Source organism: Vipera ursinii (genome assembly GCF_947247035.1).
Source record: "Vipera ursinii genome assembly, chromosome: 1".
In the NCBI taxonomy this organism is placed as follows: domain Eukaryota; kingdom Metazoa; phylum Chordata; class Lepidosauria; order Squamata; family Viperidae; genus Vipera; species Vipera ursinii.
In genome coordinates this window covers 278,802,117-278,825,669 of record NC_139512.1, presented here as the reverse complement: position 1 = coordinate 278,825,669, position 23,553 = coordinate 278,802,117, and the positions used below count along the sequence as shown (strand labels likewise).

The window sequence follows — 23,553 nt, the reverse complement described above, 5'->3', positions numbered from 1 at the left end:
TCCTAGTGGGTTTAGTATCACTTACTATGATTGACAATTTTCAGTCTAATTGACATGGAAATGTAAACTCCAAATTGGCTTTACTTGGATTCTCTTTTAATTGCCTATGGGGTTTGATAAAGGGAAATGGACTAGATCAAGAACTTTAGATTGTGAGCATCAGTAGGATTTGGCTAAGCTGCCAAGTGCAATTTACCCTGGAGTAATTTTGAGTTTTTCCCAGCCAACCTCAAAAGTAACTCAGCTAAGCACCTTGAGGCAGCATTTGGTCTTTGCATTGTTTTACCATTAGAATTCTTGGAGGGTAGATTTTCACAATACCACATCCACCCTTGGGGCTTGTGGGAAGTTGAGACTCTGATTCATGTTTTGTACTCATTTATCATTATATTTGTGCCATCATATTTGTGCAATTGGTTCTTGGTTGATTGATGTGGTAGATGTGACATAATACTGTACATACTTCCTTTTTATTGGCAGACATAAATACAGGTGTTCCTCCTAATATGGCCAAATGCTGCAGCTTGTTGCCTCTGCTAAATGGCCCTTTAGGAATCAAATTAGTGACGAGCTATTCAAACTTCGAGCTTTCTCTGGATTTCTGACAGTATTTTTTCTGCAGATGTTTGGTCTGCTTTATTACCTTCTTATTGCGGATTGGCCAGTTATTATCATAAAGATTTGATTAAAGTGAACACTCGACTGCTTAGGTAGCAGAAATTTGACTACTACTTGTTTCAGGAAAGTGAACAGATTGAATTAGATAAAATAGTCCATGCACTCTGTTTGACATGACTGCTGCAGTACAGCTAAACTTGTGTACACTTTCCATGCTTAAGATGCTTGATTCAGACAGTTTCTAAAGTGGACACAATCTTTGTGTGATGAAAATGTAGCTGTGACCTCTTCCCTTCTATTATGCACATTTCAAAATTTTGAAATCACATTGGGAACCCAGTTGGCCTGATTGCATAAAGTCTCTTTGTGACACCATTATTCTGTACATTATGTTGCGAAATTGATGGAAGGGAAAGGTTTCCTGGTTCTCATCATGTGAATGATTGCTTTCCTGTGACTTTCTAATTTTTGCTCTTCTAAAGTTGCAAGGAGCCACTTTACTTGCTAGGTTTTTGCTCTCTTTCTTAAAATCTGAATTTGCCTTCCACAACTACTTGTAGAAAAACCCTACCCTTATTTTCTTCAGCTAAATCCAATGCTTGGGGGATGATAACAACAACAGTAGTAGTAGTAATAATAATAATAGTGGTAGTTGAAAGGGACCTTGGAGGTCTTCTAGTCCAATCCCCTGCTCAGGCAGGAAACCCTATACCATTTCAGACAATAAGTGGAATAGGGTTAGTGGAAAGGAAAACATTGGGACTGAATTGATACCATATCCTGTGTACTTGTGTCACTTTGATACTTCCAAGTTCTCCCACACTCCTCACTTTGGATATGATTGGTAGTAGATGTAGTTCAGGACATTCTCTTTCGTTGCACATAGTTTGGCTTTCAGTGCTGTTGATCTATCCATGGTTGGCTTTCTTTACATAATGTATATTGTTACTCAATAAGTCTATTTTCTGGCTGTGGGTAATAGTGTTCATGGCTTGGATTTGCACAATTTGCTAAACCAATAAAGACAAAACAACCCACCTCCCCAAAGATATCAAATTCCTTATAAAATCGCAAGTTTAGCCACTGACCTCCTGCAACAGGTCAGTTCCTTTCTCTTGGGATCATCTGACTGTGCCATGGAATGAATGGTCAATGAAATGTGTCAGATTGCACACAACCCAAAAATGTCACATTTGTTCTCTGCTTAATTACAGTAAGGCTAAGGATAACTTTAATCTGCTTTCCGTGTGGGCTGGGAGGTGAACATGAAGAGAACTTCAAGAGGACACAGCAGAAAAAAGAGATTGCTGGGGTGTGTTCATGCGGTAGTTAGGTACAAGTGAGGAAAGCCTTTTAACTATTGAAGTTAGAAGAGACCATTTAGGCAATCAATGCAGGAATCCTAATTAAAATACCCCCTACAAATAATTGTGCAACCTTTGTTTAAAAAGCTCAGTAGAGGTTTTCCAAGGACTCTGTAATAAATCATCGCTCTCCCAACAATTAATCATTAGCTCAACTTTGACTTGACTTGATAGACATGGAGTTTCTAGATTAAAACTTTAAACATGAGCAAAAATGTAGCCAGACAAACCCTTGCTTGCCTGCTGATCTCAGAGAGTTTTATATATTCTCAAGGGTTTATAGTTAAGTACTTTTCCTACCTCTCTTCCAAACTGACAGATAACTGGTTCAGTGCCTGGTAACTTTGAAGTTGTGTGCTTGTGATATGTTAATATAATGGCTACCTCCACCCTAAGAATTTTTGGTTGCCACATTGTCTTAGAGGGGTACATTGGGCAAGATCAGAAACAAAGGGCTGAAGACAAAACTAAAAATGCATAAGGGTCAACTGCTTGTCCTATTCCTAAACAATTCTCAATCTATTAATGAGAAAAATAGACAAGATTTAAACCTTGTTTCTGCTATATACATGGTTTCATCTTTCAATTTTCAGTTGCTGGTTCTCTTTATGCTAACAATTTTTGTGTTGAATCTCTCCCTGTATGCCTTCTAATTACAGTATAAGTCTGAATGAAGCCAGGCATCAAACTTTATACCCAGCATCCTTACTGCATGCCCAATCATCTCCACTCTCACTTTATATTAAAACTTAAATGACATGTTTTTACCTCTTCTCAAAAGAGTATGGAGAGATCAGATACCCTAACAGGGCTATAGCAATTAATTGCAAGCAGAATGTAGTTTTTCTGCTGCTACTGACCCGTCTCATTGTTGATCATATAGCACAACACATATCATGTTTATTTTAATAGGCATTTCAGAAGGCACGATTAGAATTTATTTTCCATTTTAATGATGTTAATAAATATGGATCTATGAACTCAATTATAATAAAATCCCATAATAGCAGAGCTTTTGATGTTATTGAATGAGGCCAACTAACACTTTGAGGATTTCTGATTTCTGTATCAGTGTCCTTATTTTCTAGACAAAGCAATGGCATTACCGAAGTGTAATGTGGTGCTTTTAAAGATACAGATAATCAGTATATGGGGGCAATATTTCAAATACAGATAGTCCTCACTTTACAAGCCTAACTGGGACCGATAACTCTGTCATTGTGGCTGCACTGAATTATGTCAGCAGTTCTGATTCTTTTGGTTCTGGTTGATTTTGGTTGTTAAGCAAATCAGGCATGATAAGTGAGATATCCCATGACTGTGACTTGAGACCTCACACTGGCTTCCCCATTGACTTTGCTTGTCAGAAGCCAGCTGGGAAGGACACAAATGGCAATTGTGTGACCACAGGCTGCTGTGACTGTCATAAATGCATGATACTTGCCAAGTGTCTGAATCACAATTACATAACTGTAGGAGACGCTTCGAAGTCCACAACTTTGAGGACCGGTCATAAATCCATTTTGTCAGTACTGCCGTAACCATGAACTATGACTAAATAAGTGATTGTTAAGCAAAAACTATTGGCATGTGATAATTTTAAATGTTAAGGGTTTTTTTCCCCTTTGAATATGTGGCTCTCTCTGTAGCACATTGTGTAGCAGTATTTGTATATGGTTTTCAATAAGCAGGTCATGTCAAATAATGTAACATGGCAAAAAGGGCTTCAGGCTGTTTTATGGAGCAGTGGACTTAACATCTAAATCACTTCTTAAGAATTTGCTCCTTAAGGGATTCATGTTCTTTCAGTCTGAGGCTTATAATAGATAAAGATGTGGGTATATTTTTTTTAATTATTGCCACAGGGAAGACTGTGGCAGGTCGAACTATGAAAATTCACAAGAGACAGCTTTCTTTGAAATGTGGGAAATCTTCAGCTATGCTCTAGGAGCTGTCTTTGAACTGAAGTCAAGGAGAAAATATTTTTTACTATCCTTTAGCAACAATGTCAGTTGCAGCTGACCTATAGGAAGTGGCTGTGTTCAATTGTTTATATCAGGGCTAGGCAAACAGGAGGGACGCGGTGGCTCAGTGGGTTAGGACGCTGAGCTTGTCGATCAGAAGATCGGCAGTTTGGCAGGTCAAATCCCAAGTGCCGCGTAGCAGAGTGAGTGCCTGTTACTCGTCCCAGCTTCTGCCAACCTAGCAGTTCGAAAGCACGTAAAAATGCAAATAGAAAAATAGGGACCACTACGGTGGGAAGGTAACAGCGTTCCGTGCTCCTTTGGCGTCTAGTCATGCCGGCCACATGACCACAGAGACATTCTTGGACAAAACGCTGGCTCTTTGGCTTTGAAACGGAGATGAGCACCGGCCCCTAGAATTGGAAACGACTAGCATGCATGTGTGGGGGAAACTTTACCTTTACCTTTACCTTTAGGCAAGCAGGAACCCACAAACCCCATCAGGTACATTTTTTAAAATTTTTAATTATTCATTCATTCATTATTTATTTATTTAAAAGGCAAGTGGACATGCTACAGAGCAAATTAGGAACTACTGGTTTACCCTCTTTGTGTCCAAAAATAAACCCACATGTCCTTTTAAAATGTGTATGGGACTCTGTCGCCTAGTCTAAAAATAAGTTGGAGGGGTCAAGAGTATATGAGAAGTGGAAGGGAGCACAAAACAACATCACCAGATATAACAGTGTTTTAGTACTACTGCCCATAGTCACCATGGCAGTCATTTTGTGAAAAGAAGAGCTCTACCTCTGCAGAGTTTTTCTCTGAGAGCATCTATGGTGTATTCTCTCATTTATCTACCTTAGTGTTATATGGTAATTTACAGGGATAGAAATTCTGAGCAATCTGTATCTTCTTCGGTTCTATTATTTAGGATTTATATTGGATTTTTAATATTGAAAGGGTAGGATGTCAAAAAATATAGCAATTATAACTACACAATTAAAAGCCCATCCTTTCAACATACATTAAAAGGGGGGAAGGGTTGATTATACTGTTGAGATTATCTACTGTATCTATCTATCTATCTATCTATCTATCTATCTATCTATCTATCTATCTATCTATCTACCTACCTACCTACCTACCTACCTACCTACCTACCTACCTCTATCTAACCACTCATCTTCATAAAGGGGCTCTGGGCAACATACAGTTGCTATCTTTAATCCTGTTAGCTCTAAACGTTAGATCAGACTAAGAGACCAAAGACATGTAGGTCAGGATTACAGGTCAACTAAACCAGGTTTAGTGACCACAGTTGGAACCAGCAACTAGGTCAGCAAGTGAAATAATTTCTAAGTGAAACCATGAATGTGTTTATGATCTTACTTCAGCTTTCTTTTGCTTTATAGACCTGCAGAGATTATAAATGTAAGGACTGATTGCAAAGTTACTTCTTCATCACCATTGTAACTGCAAATAATCACTGTCCGAGGCAATGCTAGTCCTCAGTAAAGAAGTAGTACCTGTATTTTTATTGGAACAGCTGCTATAGTAACAGAATCATGGAAATCTGAATGAGCTTTTTTCTTTGTGTGAATTATAATGGGCTTGTCTGAGATGTTTTCTCAAGTTATTTTCTTGCTCCAGACTCTAGCACCACTTCCATCATCCTTGTCTTAATACCAGCTCTTCTCCTGTCCTTTAGAGTCATTCCCTATGCCCTCCACAATCTCCAGTTTTAGTTTTAGAAGCACTTTCAACATATATCAACATATATGTTCAACATGTACTCTTTACCAATCCTTAAAGAAGAGCTAAATAATGTAGAAGAAAGACAGTCTGGTGTAGTGGTTAAGGCATTGGTCTAAAAGCAGGGAAACCATAAGTTCTAACCCTGCATTAGACACATTGGGCCAGTAGTCCTGTCTCTCAGCCCTAGGCACGAGGCAAGGGCAGATCACCTTTGAAAATTTGGGGAAAAAACTACAACGACTTGTCCAGGTAGTTGCCAAGAGTCAACATAGACTTGAAGGTGCATGCACACGCACATAAAGTAGAACTTTCTATGCTCCCAAAACTCCTAGCAATGAAATCTACATATTTATGTAAGTTATATTGTTAATCACTTTCCTTCTAAACATGTGAAAAATTTTTTGGACAGATATTAATGTGTGTCTTCACCAAGTACTATTACAATGTGCTTGACAATTGTTTTTAACATCACACAACTATATTAACAGGAGTTACTTTCTGTGGTTATTTTAAGAATTCTAAGAAAGACTTTCATGCTGCAGGCAACATGCAATTTTTTCTCCATTATTATTCTCTAGACAGTTGGATCTCTGGGAGTGTGTATGAACTGACATTTCTGTATTTTTTAAAGTTTTCTTTCCAATATATTCTAGCAGCCTACTTCAGTGAGGTTAATACTCGGTGTGTATGTGCATATATGTATGTAAGCAGACATGTACACCTCATTTCCATTATAGTATATATATTCTGATCTCCTGAGAGGATTTAGAATAAGAGGAAATTAGTTATTATTAGCCTTCAGATTGCAGATAAAAACTGCCCGTTCATTCCTCGAGGAAATGTAATTTAAGATCCTCTTTGGACCATAAAGAATGTTTAATTTAGTTTAGACAATAACGTATTAGGGATTCTTATTTGCAATTGCCTTTCCAAATCATAAAACTGTAATATATCACCTCTTCCTTCTAAAATTGATAAAACAAAGTTTTACAATACCATTGTGCTGTTATCCATGTTTCAGAAATTGCCGTCTCTTTTTGTCATTCCCAGATGCATCAGATTTCAAAACACTCAGCACTTTTTTTTCTAAAAAAAATATGTCTTGTTCTTGGTCAGTGTTTGTCAGGTTCAACTCCAGCCATGGTTTCCCAATGGAGGTTGATTCAGATACCAGCATCTTCCAGCTCAAGGAGGCAGTTGCTAAGCGACAGGGAGTTCCAGCTGACCAGTTACGTGTGATTTTTGCAGGCAAGGAGCTCAGGAATGACTTGACACTGAAGGTAAGTCTCCCTTGATAGTTTTGCTTCTGGGATGCATCCAGCCTCACTGCCTCTGCCTTTAACACTGCCAATCTGACATTCACGCCTGAGATCTAATAGAATAAATAGCGCCTGGGGATTCCATGAACTTTTCTCCACACTGCTTCATTAATTCTGACCTTCTTAATTATGCATTAAAACAGCAAGCAGTAAGGATAGAGAAAACGGAGACAATGTGAGAGGGGCTAGAGCAGAAGAGATCTCTGCTCGGTGAATAAATGTTTACTGACTACAGGAGCACATTTTCTGTATCTGTTCAATTTCTACACTGCTTATTCCATTTGAATCTTAATGAAGAAGGAAGTGAATAAATGGTTCTGAAGTAGGCTGCTTCAGTGTTCCGGTGGTCTGCCATACATAACCCAAGTGTGACCCCTGGAGGATAGTTGTGAAGCTGCTCTTGCTATGAGTTTGGGTAAAGTGCATGCAGAGGCAGGAACCCAGAAGCTTTTCTTGGAAGACGAGGAATTCCAATGAACTACTGTAGCATTTGTGGTAAGGGAAGGCCCTTTGTGAGCAGGAGATGGCATTGATAAGCCTGCTTTGTTCTTAGGGCTCCACCAAGTGTACACTGAGTTTATAAAGATTTTTATAAAGAAACAGAGGTACGTATCCAAGCTCCCCACAAAAACCACACTGCCTAAATGGAACAAGGAAAGAAGGAAGGGGGGATTCTGCTAAAGAAAGGAAAAGGGAGAAGGAGGGAAAAGGAAGCATGGGAGTTAAAGGTTAGTGCCAAGATATGGGCTTTGTTGTGATGTAACAAGGGGATGGAGGGGTTAAGGCATAGTGTTCATTAGAAAATGAGGAATGTGTAGAACGGAGAGCCAAGGCTACTGTGGGAAAATGTACAGTTGTTGTTTAGTTTCAAGCTGTTTAGTTGCAACTTGAAAAGGCGCTTTCTGCAAAATCCCAGTTGACTGCCCTTGGAGTGGAGGTGGAGAAATGAAATGGCCTCACTCCTACCCGGTTAGGTTTAGAGATCAATTGACATTCACGTTCACAGGTTTTGCTGTGCCTTGAGTGGGTGCTATGTCCAGATAAGGACGGAAGGGCTGCTGAAGTGGTGTACTCTAATTTCTCTTGGGTGGCTAGGGCATTTATCATTTTAGGACCACTTCTTTGGTGGTCACATAAAAGAAACAATTGAAATGCAAAATTGCTCTTGGTGTTCTCTCCCATACGGCTTGGTGTTTAACCACTTATTCCTTTTATTTCAAATGCCTGTGCTACTTTTTAAGAATCAAGCATAAAATATAAATAACTTTCTTGCTTTCCGTTATACTCTGTTAAACTGCACTATTTTTAAGGAAACTTTTCAGTGCCAAAGACTAAATCTGAAATCTAGGCTATCCTTTCAGAAGTTTGTGGTTTGTTTTTTTTACACTTATCTGTTTGCTGCCTGCATTTGTGTTGAGTGTTACAATTGTATAATTATGCCAGAATGTTTCTAGGTGAAATGTAAACTGTTATCTGAGTTTATTCAAAATAAGGAAATGACAACTTTTTGCAGTGTGAAACAAAGACAGTACAATAGAAGGCCTAGTTATTTTTCTACCAATGACTGTTATCCCATACTTGGAAGCTACTTTATTACCTTATTCATAATTTTGTTTGGTAGGCTAGGCTAGTTGCCTACACACCTGCTAATACATTTACTGCTCTTGTTAGTTTTATTGAGACTAATATTACAAATCTGAAGAAAGATGAGTGTACATATGTGTTTGTGTGTAACAGTATGTACAAATCCAGTCTCCAGTTTGAGTAAGTCAAATTTAGTGATGAAGAATGTGAAGTGGAAAGTAAAAGAATTGTTTCTAACATAAGTCCTTGGCAAATTTGAATAACTGTTGTATGATGTCACAGTTGGTCTCACAGTAAGATATGAAGCAGGCATACACAAAACATTCCTTAGGACTACACTAAATGGAAAAGAGAGAAATTCAGTCAACCACAAGAAGAGGGATACTCCCACTTCTAGACACATCTAATCTAAAATCAGCTGTTTTAGAGCTCTATGTCTTTCCTTCTTCAGAGGTGCTCTTTTGCTTCCTGAAGCAATCTCCATGTATAGAGAGATGAGGTAGATGGATGAGCACAAAAGGAGAGAGACTAAAGTACCACGATGTACTTCATCACATCACGATGTGGTCACCATGATGATGTATAAAAGATGTTGAGACTCTAGAAAGACTGCAGAGAAGAGCAACAAAGATGATCAGGGGACTGGAGGCTAAAACATATAAAGAACGGTTGCTGGTATGTCTAGTTTAATGAAGAGAAGGACGACGGGTGACATGATAGCAGTGTTCCAATATCTTAGGAGTTACCACAAAGAAGAGGGAGTCAAGCTATTCTCCAAAGCACCTGAAGGCAGGACAAGAAGCAACAGATGGAAACTAATCAAGGAGAGAAGCAACCTAGAACTAAGAAGAAATTTCCTGACAGTTAGAACAATTAATCAGTGGAACAACTTGTCTGCAGAAGTTGTGAATGCTCCAGCACTGGAAGTTTTTAAGAAGAGATTCGACACCCATTTGTCTGCAATGGTATAGGGTTTCCTGCTTGAGCAGGGGGTTGGACTAGAAGACCTCCAAGGTCTGTTCCAACTCTATTATTCTATAGTCTATTCTAACTCCAGCAACGTTTTTAAGGTGGCCCTCTTAAACCTGAGGTCCTATTTGGTCATTGACCAAAATGAAGTGACTTACTGTTGACTCTGTACGTATCCTTCACAATTTTTGTATGATTCTAATTATGGAAGAGATGACTCATCTCTGAATTATTGGCGGTTGAACTCAACCTATATGCAACCTATATTCAAGGGATTAAATCCTCTTCACATTTCATTCTACAATCTGAGCCTTTCGGCAAGTATATACCCTGCGAAAAAGGCCAGGTCAAGCAGATGCAGGAGAGATTCCACAGAAGTTTTTATTTTTATTTTAATAAGATAAAATAATAGCATCCTGAAAGCCTGTTCACATTTCTCTGTGTCCCAACTTATGCTAAACAAAATCAAGGCGGGCTTATTTTGAGTTTCTCTGTCATACTTTCTTCTTTTCTCAGGACTTCCAGCCCCATATTGGCAGTGGAGTTGCAAAAATGAAAATTGAAAGTTGAGTAGATAGGAGACTAGAGAAAGTGAAGCTCGAAATGTTTGAAGCATAGATGTGAAGAAGCAGAGTGCACAAATATGGGTTGAGTGTTAGCCAACACAGATATTTGCCAGCTTTAAAAAAAAAAGACTTGGAATTTCATGGAATTTGTTGGGTATCCTAGAGTATCCCTTCATGTAGAACACTTGCAGCCAGAGATTCAGTGTTCTGATAAGATTTTCTTTAACTGCAGATACAACAGTTCCTAATAGCAAAATAAATAAATAAAATAAAAATAAAAATAAAAAACTACCACCAATGTAAACTCTAGGCATTGTATATAGCAAGGTTCATATCAAATGCTAGTTCTCTTTCTCCCATTCTTACATTGTAATGGGTTCAGAGATATTTATTTATCAGCAGGAAAATTCCTTGGCATCTGTGCATCTGACCTTGATAGATCATAGGATCTGATATGCCAACATTATTCAGAATTGGCACATTGAAGCAAAATTTGGAACAGAGTAGAATAGCAAGATCTGCTGCAGTTCTACAGCTATAATGCCAAAGCATGCAAAAATGGATTCCCCTACCTAATGCCCCCAGAAAATTTACTTCTTCCTGTGACTGCTGGGATATATCCTCAGTAGATTGCCCCTACTTTTTGTATAGTCTTAATGTGAGCCAAGAATTAGCAGTATTTTGTTCTAAACAATTAGAACACTTCTTTCTCGTTTAATTAATGTTTGTAAGCTGCCCAGAGTCAGACAGACAGACAGAGACAGACAAAACTAAACATTTTTCTGTGTGTTTCAAGTGGAGGGATATTATGTGCTGGAAACACAGTCCCTTTCGGCTTGATCTTAATATAAAAAAAATGATGTAAATAATGTTTGACTGAACACATGGATGGTAACTGGATTGTATACTTTGGAGCAAGATCACTAGAGGATTTGAATTGGGAAGGCAATGCGACCATCAGCTGTGCATTGAAATTAATACAATTAAGTACTTAGGAAAGTTCTTCTATGTGTTAATGTTTTCAGAAAGTAAACCACTGGAGTGTTTTTGCTACTTGGTATTCTTAAAAGAAGCTTCAATGGCATAAGGAGGATGACCGGAAACAGGTCCTGATGAAGAATCAGGTGACTGAAGAAGAGTGGTTCTTTGAGTGATTAATAAAATGTTGAATGTCACAGGGCCCAGGACTGAGTCTTGTGGTAATCTACTCAACAGGACTCCACAGTCTGATATAGAGCCATTTATAAGTAACATCTAAGTACATGTAGTCAGAGGAAGTCATAGATTTCACATTTGCTGCCCTTAGAAGAATCCATTGCAAATAGGGCAGATATTAATGCTACCAAAGTACAGCTATCTACTGAGATTCTGCTAAAACTGCTGATGATCAGAGCCTTGGATATGACATTATTAGTTTGAATTTAGTCATTATCATTTTTTACTGTGGGCCCACTGGCACACATTAAAAATGAAATCCTTTTGCCTGCTGTCAAAAGTGTACACATACATAACACACATATAAACATGCTATATACAACATATGTATATACCTACACCCTTGCATATAAATACATATAAATATTAATCACTGTCCATTTTGAATACATAGCAGAAAGAGGAAGCTTGAGAGTTCACAAGGTTAACACTGTATGGAACAAAAGTGTGACTGAATAGATAAAATATTATTAATCTTAAGCATTCAATGCAAAAAATGATGGTAATCAGTTCAGCAATGTGAAATTGACTTGCTACAGATAGTGGAAGACAGATGGCTGAAAGGTAGTTAGATATTGGATCTGGACTGTCTAAAATTCTTTTCAGGTCAAGGAGAGATCTTGAGATTACTCATGTACATTGGACAACTGGGTTATTTATTTGCTTGTTTGTTTATTGATGGCAGATTTTTTTTGCTGTCTGTAGACTCAAATTTGGACCAAACTTCATCTTTTTAATTAGTGTAGTGATTTAGAGTTTACTTTTTAAAACAAATTGCAGATTCTTAATCTACAGAGCCATAAGTTTCGTTGTATGCACTGGGTGAGTCTTTCTTCAATTCCTTAAGAAAGAAAATTACATGTCTACGGTTTTGTTAGAATTTCCCTTTTGGAATGCACAGCAAAATGGTCCTTACAGTGTTGATTTTACAGGTTTGAAACAAGGTTCAATATGCCCCAAATGTTCCACTGAATTCCAATATAATAAAAGAGAGAAAAGAATTTCTTTGCATCCTATTCTTCTGCATTATACAATTCTATCATTTCAAGTTCTGAAGACATTAGTTTATGTGACTCTTTCCCATTTTTTTTCCTGGATCTTCCATAAAGCTAGTTCCCTCAAATGTTGTTGACAATTGTTTTTTTAAAAATAGTTGGGAAAAAGTACACTAAACTTACAAAAGCTGTACGGATGACTATATCCTCTGTTGTCTTTTATGGGATGGAAGGGAGAGAAGAGTACCAAATTAGCAAGAAGATAAAATTAACTTTGCAAACTAGGGATGAATCCTAGAGATATAAATGTTTAATAACAACAACAACAACAACTATAATAATGTTGGAAGGTACCTTGGAGGTCTTCTACTCTAACCCCCTGCTCATGCAGGAAGCCCTATACCAAGGGTAGGCAACCTTGGCTCTTTTATGACTCGTGGATTTCAACTCCCAGAATTCCTGAGCCGGCTGGCTCAGGAATTCTGGGAGTTGAAGTCCACGAGTCATAAAAGAGCCAAGGTTGCCTACCCCTGCCCTATACCATTTCAGACAAATGGCTGTCTAGTCTCTTCTTAAAAACTTCCAGTGTTGGAGCATTTGTAGCTTCTGGAGGCAGGGTTAGCTTGACCAAAACACAGTCTTTATTTTCCTGGAATTTTAAGGTCTTCCATTTATCATTTGTAGAAAACCTATTCAAAAAATGCACTTAAGATCTCTAAAAAACATTTCTCAGTTCTTTTCTCAAGGAAAAAAAAATAAAACTTTTAACGTTGAATGAATTTGGTTAGATTGTTTTACAACAGTGGAGTTCATTTTCACAGCCACACATAGATTTCTTGTTGCCTGTTGGCATAAATAGTTAATATTTCTAAAGTTAGAAAGTAATATTTCAGTTTTTAAAATAAGATCATGAGGTTCAGTGCATTTTAAATACAAAATCACAAAAGAATAATAGGAAAGCACCCTGAAGAGCACCATCTGATCTACCAATAAAGAAAAAAATGCAGAACTCCTGTTGTTCATATGATGAAATTGGGGCCTGACTATCCATAGTAGGAGAATTTAATCAGCATAGTAAAGGAGGGCCTGACCTCCATGTGCTCACACAGAATTTCCACACAGAATCTATAGGGACATGAGAAGAAACATACATAAACCTACTTTTGTGGTTTCTGTATAGAATGAAATTCTTGGAGATGTTAAAGTTTTATCCCTATTTATGGAATGGTTAGATGCTATTTAATAAGAGAAAAGGAAAACAGATATTAAAAAAACAAAAGATCAAATGCATTTATGTAATACATTAGCAATAGCCTAGCTACGGCATACCAACTTACATCATATTATCCTAGCCATACCAGATGTGTGTGGGTGATACACAAGTATGTGGGGAAGTGTGTTTGGGTTTGGAATTGGCAGTCCTTGTCTGAATGCCTGAGGCAGATTGATTCATCTTTCCCTTGTTCTGCAAATCTTGAGATTTTAAGAGGCTTCTCTCATGCTCTCATCTCAGATCTTCCCAAAGAGCACATGTGCAGTAAATACAGGATGAAGATTACAGAACTGAAAGGAAAATCAACCATATCATCTTCATGCTGTATTTATAGATGTTATTGCTTCTGATGGGTTACTTCTATTGCCCATGAATTAATCATATACAATGCAGCTTTCTCAGAATCCTTTCAGATTAGGACTCGGCACATGTCTAGTAACTTGAGATTGGCTTTGTGTTACATCTCTTATTGTAGTTCCCATTCCAATCATGAAATGGGATCCTAGTCTGTGTATAGAAGGTAAAGAGAAACAAGGAAGAGCCCAAAGGAATCAAATGCAGGATGTAGATGGTGAATGAGACTATTTGCTAGGAAAAGCAGATGAAGGCTTTACATAAAGGAAGCTAAGTTGTGTTTAATTTTAAAAAAAAGCATGCCACCACCTTTCAAATTAGACTTTCTCAGGGGAATTTAAAACAGATTACAAACATGTAAAGTTCTAGTCCTAACCCTAATCCCTGAGATTCAGAAGTCCCTGACTTTTTTGATCTTCCAGAAGCTTGTCAAGATCTGCCTTTTTCTCCACTATGGTGAGGATGTTAGGAGGATCCCAATATACAGGTAGCCTTCGACTTACAACCATTCATTTAGTGACGATTCAAAGTTACAAGGGCATTGAGAAAGTGATTTATGACCATTTTTCACACTTACGACTGTCCTAGCATCCTCATGATCACATGATCAAAATACAGATATTTAGCAACTGGTTCATATTTATGATGGTTGCAGTGTCTGAGGTCATGTGGTCAACTTTTGCAACCATCTAACAAGCACAGTCAATAGGGACGCCAGATTCACTTAGCAACCTTGTTACTAACTTAACAACTACAGCGATTCCCAAAGCAATTATGGCAAGAGAGGTTGTAAAATGGGGCAAAAATCAAGAAATGTCTCTCTTAGCAACAGAAACGTTGGGCTCAATTGTGATTGTATAAAATATTTAGGATTCGAAGAAACATAAGTAAACCACCCTGTAAATCGCCCTGAGTCCTTCGGGAATAGGGCGGTATAAAAATTTAATTAAATAAATAAATAAAATAAATAAGTTTATTCTGTGTGTCCACCAAAATAAGAAGGAAACTGTTTAAAAGCAACGCTCATGACACAGAATGAAGGAGGAAGAGAATCAAGTGTTTATCCTAATAATGCTCAAGCTGTTGTGGGTACTGTTAAAGTATTTCCTTTGGAGGCTGGCCAATATAATAAAACCACAATGAGGTTAAATATTATGGAAACAATTCATCACTCTTTATATTATTCAATGTAAAACTATTTTGGTAAACATTAAGCATAGCCAAATTATTGGAAACTTCTCTTCTACAGACAGGTTCAAAGATTTTTCATAGATTTCCCCCTTCTTTTTTCTTTTCTTCTTCCTTTTGTTCTAGTTTAAGTAAACTACTTTCTTAAAGTAAGTTTTCTAAATTAGGCAAACTACTTTGTACAAACTAGTTTGTACAAAATGTATGTTCCTTCAAAATATAGAATCCATTGATTAATTTTTCGAACTTGTCTATTTCCAGAAGTTCAAATCATTCCCATTGGTTAGTAGTAAAAAGAATAAAAATAATAATCACCTAATCCAGGGGTGTCAAACTGCCGGCCACAGGCCGGATGCGTCATCCAAAACTGTGCCCATCCCATTGCTGGCAACGGAGAAAAAGCTCTGATATGTTGTGTGACGTCACGTGACGTCGCGAATTTGACATGTCTGACCTAATCCATGCTAAGAGTGACTCTTACCTTACTCCCTGAAGATATTCTGAAATAATTCAATCTTAAGTAGTCTTAAAAAGTCATCAAGGTAGAGTAAGTCCCTAACTGTCCTCAGGAGGCAGACTGTTCCCTCTGGCAGGATCACAACTTGAAAATGAGTTATTATCTATTCTTAATCTATTAGGGGTATGTTGAATGGATCAATTCCATTTGAAAGAGACAGTCCTGAAGTGATTTGTGTATTTGTTGAAGAAAAAGAATCAGAATATGGAGAGGGAATAGAAACACTATATCTTTCATAGTCTCCTAAACCATTAGGGATGATCTGTAACGATGAAATGGATGATATCCTGAACCAAAATATGGAGGATAAGAAATGTTATATTTAAACTATTTTTGTACAATATTTTATAGTTATTTTTATTCTTTTAATTTTGCTACAACATGAAGGCTATGGTCACACATAGCAAACACTAAGCCATGGATTTTGATTAACAGATCATATTAGGTTAGTTTCCATAAAACGCTAAGATATTCAACATCTCATTAAATCTAAAGCAAGCAGGCTGTATTAAAGCTTAATACTCTAGATATGCCAGAATATGGTATTTTAAAATAGATTCTGTGAGCAGACTAAAGCTTTCTACTTGTGTGTTATTAGGCCACACAATTTGTAATTTATCTGTGGAAAATTTAGGACATAAATGGGTCTTGGAAGGTATATTATATAATTTTATCTTTTTAGAAGCTTGCTACCATATAGGTCAGGATGCTCTCCCCTTCCTTTTATTTTATTTGGTGAACTTGTGTGACTTAATTTCATGGAGACATCTCTTATTAAAACAGTTTAGTTCCAAAACACTTCCCAAATATGAGTAAAAGATAGAAAGGCTCCTTTCTGCTAGCTGTGGAATTCTGGTAGTTGAAGTCCACACCTTTTAAAGTGGCTAAGGTTGAGAATTAATAACCGATTACTTATATTTAGAGATTGATAAACTGCATTAAAAATCCAACAATGTTACATGGTCAGGCATTCTTTTTTTTCTTCTTCATTGCTGTAGAATCATTGTCGCAATCTGGATAATTTATAAGATGATCTCCACTTTCTTTGGATTCTTAATGGCATTAGCAATAAAATTGTGTTATGTGATTCATAAGCCTTTTTTTCTATACCAGAGGGGTGATAAAAATGATTAGCAAGAGCCTAGAATCAGACTTGTTATGAATGCTTCAACCAAATAACTTGCTTTGTTACATAACAATGTGGTAATTACATGAACAGATGATTCTGATTGACTCTTTGGGGCATTGAAGCAGACATTAAATAAAATGGTGGTTGCACCGCACATTTGCTGTGTGATTTTTATGTGTAGCAATCTTCAGTTGAAACATCTGCTATAATGAACTTGACATTTGCACTAATGACAGCATCAGTTTACTTAATGTCCTGCATTAAATTTGCTTCCCCAAAGAGTTGTCTTCTTTATCAAAGGCGAGGGCAAATTTGCTGCTGTTATTTTACAAAAACACATATTGCTTCTTGTGGAATTAAGAATAGAAGAGTTTTGTGTTTCAACACTATGTTCCATATTCCACAGTAAAATGTGCACATATTAAATTTTGTGCCAGGACCCTAAAGTAATGAACCTAGATGTAAGCAATTGATAAAGACATGCTCAAATGCTCTTAATTTTTAATGAAAACTGGAAAATAGGATAACATCATTAACTTAAAGACAATAGAACTCCCACTCAACATGAGTTGCTCCAATACAAACCATTGGGGATCATTCTTTGACGCTATAAAGCCAGACTGAAGCATCATTTAAAAAGATTTTTTAAATCCTCTTTTATTCGTTTCTTTTATCAATAGCTTAAAGTAGTTAACATACCTAATACTCCTCCCTCCCCTTATTTTCCATATGAAGTGATTTGGGTTAAGAAAGAGTGACTGACCCAAAGTCAACCAGTTGACTTTCATATTAAGGTAGGATTAGAACTCACAGTCTCCTGATTTGAGGTTTCATTGATGTCAGTGGAGTTATATTAACCATTGCAAATGCATAAAGCATATCCAGAGGCAGGGTGCTTCTAAAGATTTAGTATTTTGCTGTGGTGTATGATCAGGATGTTTTGGCTAGATGTGTCCTTTGCTCCTTATTGCAAAAGAAATTGTTTGCCTTCTACTTGCATAGCTTATTGCCCTATGAGTTGGACTATCATTTCTAAAATACAAAGTCTGTACTCAAATATGAAGGGCACCAGACTGAGAAAGACTATTGTAGACATTCCTGCTAAATTTTTAGAAGCCATCCCATTCAGTATCCGAATAAAAGTTTTTCACAATGAGGATGAACTTTTACAATCCTTGCAAAACCCAGTGAATTTCTTTTTACAAGGAGCAAAGAGTCCAGAGACTTGGAAAGATGTGAACATTAATGCCTAAGGAAAGACATGATTTAACTCTGACAAAAAACATAATAGAACAATATCACTATTTAATAATGATTTTATATTGTTCAGAATGATCCAGATAGACTGAAAATGATTTTACATAAATTTATTTATAAAGACCTACATATGTTTTTGCCCAAAAGATACCTACAAGATTATTTGTTTGTTTGTCAAATTTATATGGCTGCCTATTTCATGGAAAGTAACTCCATGTGCTGGATAGTTTAAAATATTTTAAACAGACTAAAGAAAAATAAATTGTATTACTTGTTTTGGAATCCAGATAAAGCCTTAGATAATTTGAATTAGACTGTTTAAAAATTTATTTTAAATTTCATGAGATACGAATTTTGGAGAGAATTGTTCTTAATATGGATAAAATGTATATATACTTAACAGAAGGCACAAGTAATAATGGTGTTTTATTTAAACCATGTGAGATACAAAAAAGGAACAAGACAAGGTTGTCAATTGTCTTTTCCATTTATTTTACTTTTAGAAATATTAAATAGAGACATAAGAGAATTTGAGAGGATTAAGATCAAAAACATTAAAAAAAAATAAACTTATAAACTTTTGCAGATCTTCTGGTCCTGTTTTAAAGTTTAATGTTTCCTTTAAAGAGGATTGAAGCATTAGTGGTAAAATTGGTAAGAATTTAATGCAGTGGCAGATTTTAAGATAACAAAGAGAATACAAAGATGTTGACAAAGTATGAAATATAAAATCAAATAGAATTGATGAATAAAATGCATTTTAAAATCAAGAAGATTTAATACCAATATCAATGTGACAAATATGAAGTGTATGTCATTTCAAAATAATTATATTATTTCAGAATAATTATGTTAACATTTGTAAGGTGCTATAGCGTAAGGTGCTGCAAGATATAAATGAAAAAAGAGGATTGGCTTTACCTGATTAGAAATTATATTTTGTAGGTTGCTGTTTAGTTTGGATGAAATAATGGATGTTGCTGAGAGAAAAAAAAGGCTTTCAAAGTTAGGCATGACTTGAGATTTGGATGGCATATTTATAGTATGATAAAACTAAGATAGACTTTAGAAGTCATTTTTTATATGTGACACACTGAGAATGTGTAACACTTATAACCTAGATTTTGCCTTAAAGCATATTTTTGGCTCTCAGCAGAAGAACCATTTTATACACAAGAATTAATAGGCAAATACAAATGCCTAACTTAGATATTGGAATTTTGTCAATGGGAACACAAAATAAAATAAAGAGAACAACTAGTGGAAGAGGGAATAGTTGGGAATGGTTTCTTAGAAAGATTTAAAGTAGACAAAATAGGATTATGGTTTTGAACATCATAAGACTCAGTTTGAAATAGAATTGTGTACAAAAAAATGAACAGGTTATTGCTAAAATGTACACATTTTTACTGAAATTTGAAACAAAAGATGAACAAGTAAAAGAAGAGATGAGTGGTTAAGAGATATGAAAAATATATAAATAAAATACACTGCATCTACCTGGAGGGAAGTGTGCAATGGGGTGCCCCAGGGCTCTAACTAACCAAAGAGAGAAGCAACCTAGAGCTAAGGAGAAATTTCCTGACAGTTAGAACAATTAATCAGTGGAACAACCTGCCTCCAGAAGCTGTGAATGCTCCAATACTGGAAGTTTTTAAGAAGAGACTGGACAGCCATTTGTCTGAAATGATATAGGGTTTCCTGCCTGAGCAAGGGGTTGGACTAGATGACCTCCAAGGTCCCTTCCGACATCATCATCATCATTTGATAAAATAGGCTAAAATCTTTGGTTATAATATACAAATGGACCAGTGGGAGAACATGTGTTTGGAATTTATTGAAATTCACATTATATTGTAGTCTTAAAGAAATTTTTTTTTATAAAATGGTGTATTGTTGGTGTATGTCACTGCAAAAACTGTCTAGAAAGTATAAAGGTATTTTAAATTTATTATGGAAATGTAATTAACGAGAAGGAATATTAACATACCTTCCTTTTCTTCGTTTCCCCATAACAACAAGCCTTTGAAATTAGTTGGTCTGAGAGAGAGTGACTGGTTCAAAGTCACCTAGCTGGCTTTCATGGCTAAGAAGAGATTAGAACTCACAGTTTCCTGGTTTCTAGATTGGTACCTTAACCACTAGACCAAACTGCTCACATTTGGCACTTTTATTTTGGGACAGATAGATAACAGTTGTAAAAAACTAAGCTATGGAATTATGATAATTGCAGTGCAAAGGTGGAACTATTTGACTTCAACACAGTTGAAGTATGGATATTTAAGATGATGGATTTTGCTGAGATGGTCAAATTGATATCATCAATTTAGAGTTAAAGTTAGAGATAAGATGTCTAAATACAACGCTAATTGAAAACCCCTTATTGACTTTCTGTGGAGCAAAAAAATGAAATTATGATGTATGGTTTTGATGATTAGAAAAAATAGATTTTAGAAAAAATATAAGGAATGTTATAACCATAGAGTAAGAAGTTAATTTTCATTTATGGGTATAAAGGTAAAGGTTCCCCCGCACATGCGTGCTAGTCGTTTCCGACTCTAGGGGCCGGTGCTCATCTTCGTTTCAAAGCCAAAGAGCCAGTGCTTGTCCGAGGACATCTCCGTGGTCATGTGGCCAGCATGACTAGACGCCAAAGGCGCCCGGAACGCTGTTACCTTCCCACCGTAGTGGTCCCTATTTTTCTACTTGCATTTTTACATGCTTTCGAACTGCTAGGTTGGCAGAAGCTGGGATGAGTAACAGGCGCTCACTCTGTTACGCAGCACTCGGGATTTATTTATGGGTATACCTGCTGTTAAAAAAATTTGGAAATAATTTCTTAATACTTTTTTCACATTGATGCCTTTTTCTTATTTCCTTTTTTCTTCTCTCCTCATTCTAGTGACTGTTATTTTAGTGACTGTTATTTTTTATCTTTCATCTTAACATTTTAATATAATCTCTCTCATTCTCTCTCTGTGTATGTGTGTGTTTGTGCATGTGTGTATCTAATTAAAGATTTTGAAGTGCACAAAACAGAAATGGCAGAAGAGCTTACCTGCTGAATCAGTATGTTTATTTGAAATATGCAGACATCTGCAAGTGAACTAAAACATAATGACAGAAAAATGTTCACTTTTTCAGGCTACTGAACCAAATCATATAAGAGTAAAGGTCTGAAGCAGAGTGTTGCATATAAAATTATAGGCAGATTTCTCATTTTCCTTCATAGTTTCATCAGGTCTGAGCAATGCAATAAAGGAAAAACATAAAGTGCTGCAACATAACAAGATGTGATGAGGCAAGAGAGAAAAAGAGGGAGCCAAGCTGTTCTCCAAAGCACCTGAGAGCAGGACAAGAAGCAATGGATGGAAACTAGTCAAGGAGAGAAGCAACCTAGAACTAAGGAGAAACTTCCTGACAGTTAGAACAATTAACCAGTGGAACAACCTGCCTCCAGAGGTGGTGAATGCTCCAACACTGGAAGTTTTTAAGAAGAGACTGGACAGCCATTTGCCTGAAATGGTATAGGGTTTCCTGCCTGAGCAGGGGGTTGGACTAGATGACCTCCAAGGTCCCTTCCAACTTTATATTATTATTATTAAAAAAAGCTTCCATGGTCACATCAGTTTGATGGCTTGGAAGGTGCAGAGAGATTTATAATTGCTGGAAACATAATATGGTCAACCTTGTATAGGTTAGTAAATATATATTTTAGCTCAAATAACAGTTTCTCAAATCATAGTTTTACACAGCTGGTATATGATTGTTTAGCCAGTATGGATTTATGCTAATGTCTGCATACACATTTAAATTAAATGCAGGCACTTAGTTTTATTGGTTATTGATTATGCCATAAAGCAAAAGCTTATGGACAGTTCCTTTTCCCACACCCATTATAAAATACTTCCCTCTTTACAAATCAACAGTTACTTCCTGTTGGAATGAAGGAAAGTCAATCATAAAGACAACCCATTCTTCTCTATAAGGAATATTCTTTAGACCATTAATAGATGTTGGAACTATATCACAGATTACCTGTGTTTATCTCAGTTATCTTTGAGGTTTAAATATTTGAATCATAGTTATCATTTCCAGTAAAGGATCTTCTTGGGCTTATAAAGCTACAGTAACAAGCCAGATAATTGGAATCTAGCATGTCTACAGATCTATACACAAGCTATGATGATTGTGTCATGTTTATTAGTGGGAATTATGACTACATTATATTTTATTTGCATATCACTAAGCCAGGGTGATTTACAGTGGTTTACAAGCAGATAAAACAAAATAAGCTAAGGTTACAGAGATAAAATCAGATAAATCAATAACCAATACAACTAGAGTAACACAATAAACAGATAGGAGGTAGCAGATGCAGTGTCTGTAGTATTAATAATTATACCTTGATGGTCATCTGGAAAAGATCCATTTTGATGTCTTTTCAGAATGAAGTTCTTTTTATTGCATGATCAAAATGATCTTCTTACTTTCTGGTAAAGTTTCATTATAGATTAGGAGAGTAAGAAAATTGAACTTTTAATATTGAAATGGATAAAAGTTCAAAGAAGTTTGACTTAAGAATTTAAAGGGGTGTTGGTTGTGGGTGATCAGATGAGCAGATGGATAAGCTGCAGAAATCATGCCTAATGTTTTAAAACCTATAATGATTTTTGGAATTCACTTGGAAAATAGACATACTCCAAGTTTGTATTGGAATGAAAAGAGATTGTCCTGAATTGTGTCATTCAAAACTGTTAATCTCTTATTAATGTTGAGACTCTGTCAATTGTTTACTAATTCCTTTCTCCTTACTGTTAAAAATTGGGTATAAATTTCTAAATTAATAAACAAACACATGCGCTCACCAATTGTATTTCGTATTACAGATATTTTCAGTTCCTTTCAAAAAGCAGGAATTGCTTTTTATTGATACGCATTATTGTGGCACAGCTAGCCAGATTTGGCATTTTTTATCCACTTATTGAGTCCTTCCCAAGGACCTGACATAGGCAAATGTTTTACAGGTATTGTTGCCGGATTATATTATTATTATTTTAAACAAATTATGTATTAGTAAACAGCATTGCCACAGAAAATGTAAACTCTGTTTTGAGCTACTGTTAACCCTCTGTGTTTATTTCTGGGTAGTTAGTCAATAAAAGTGTTAAACATTTGAGCTGGCTAAAGTCAATAGTACAGTTACATTTTCACATTAAATTCAGATGCATATTTGATTGAAAGTTCTAAGACATCAGAGAAAATATTAAAGAAGGGAATACCAGAAGAGAAACCCAAGCAAAAGAAATCAATTTTGTTAATGCCTCTTCCTTTTTTTTATTACTCTCAGTGTTCAATTTTTAAAATTGAACAAAAATGAAAGACAACCAAGTGTACTTAACTGATTAAAAATATACCAGTCAATTATTGCCAGTATGTTCCTAAATCTGCAACAGAAGTCAAAGTAAGAAGAACAATGTATT

At 36.1% G+C, this 23,553-nt stretch overlaps 1 protein-coding gene across 3 annotated transcripts in view; it reads left to right on the top strand.

Annotated features, from left to right (window-relative positions):
• The window catches only part of PRKN (parkin RBR E3 ubiquitin protein ligase), a 712,723-nt gene that overhangs the window by 119,637 nt on the left and 569,533 nt on the right, over positions 1-23,553 (top strand). For all 3 annotated transcript variants that reach the window (XM_083372991.1, XM_083372990.1, XM_083372989.1), the window contains one exon: positions 6,821-6,984. In XM_083372991.1, the coding sequence (XP_083229117.1) occupies positions 6,821-6,984 (164 nt within the window). The remainder of the gene's footprint in view (positions 1-6,820; positions 6,985-23,553) is intronic.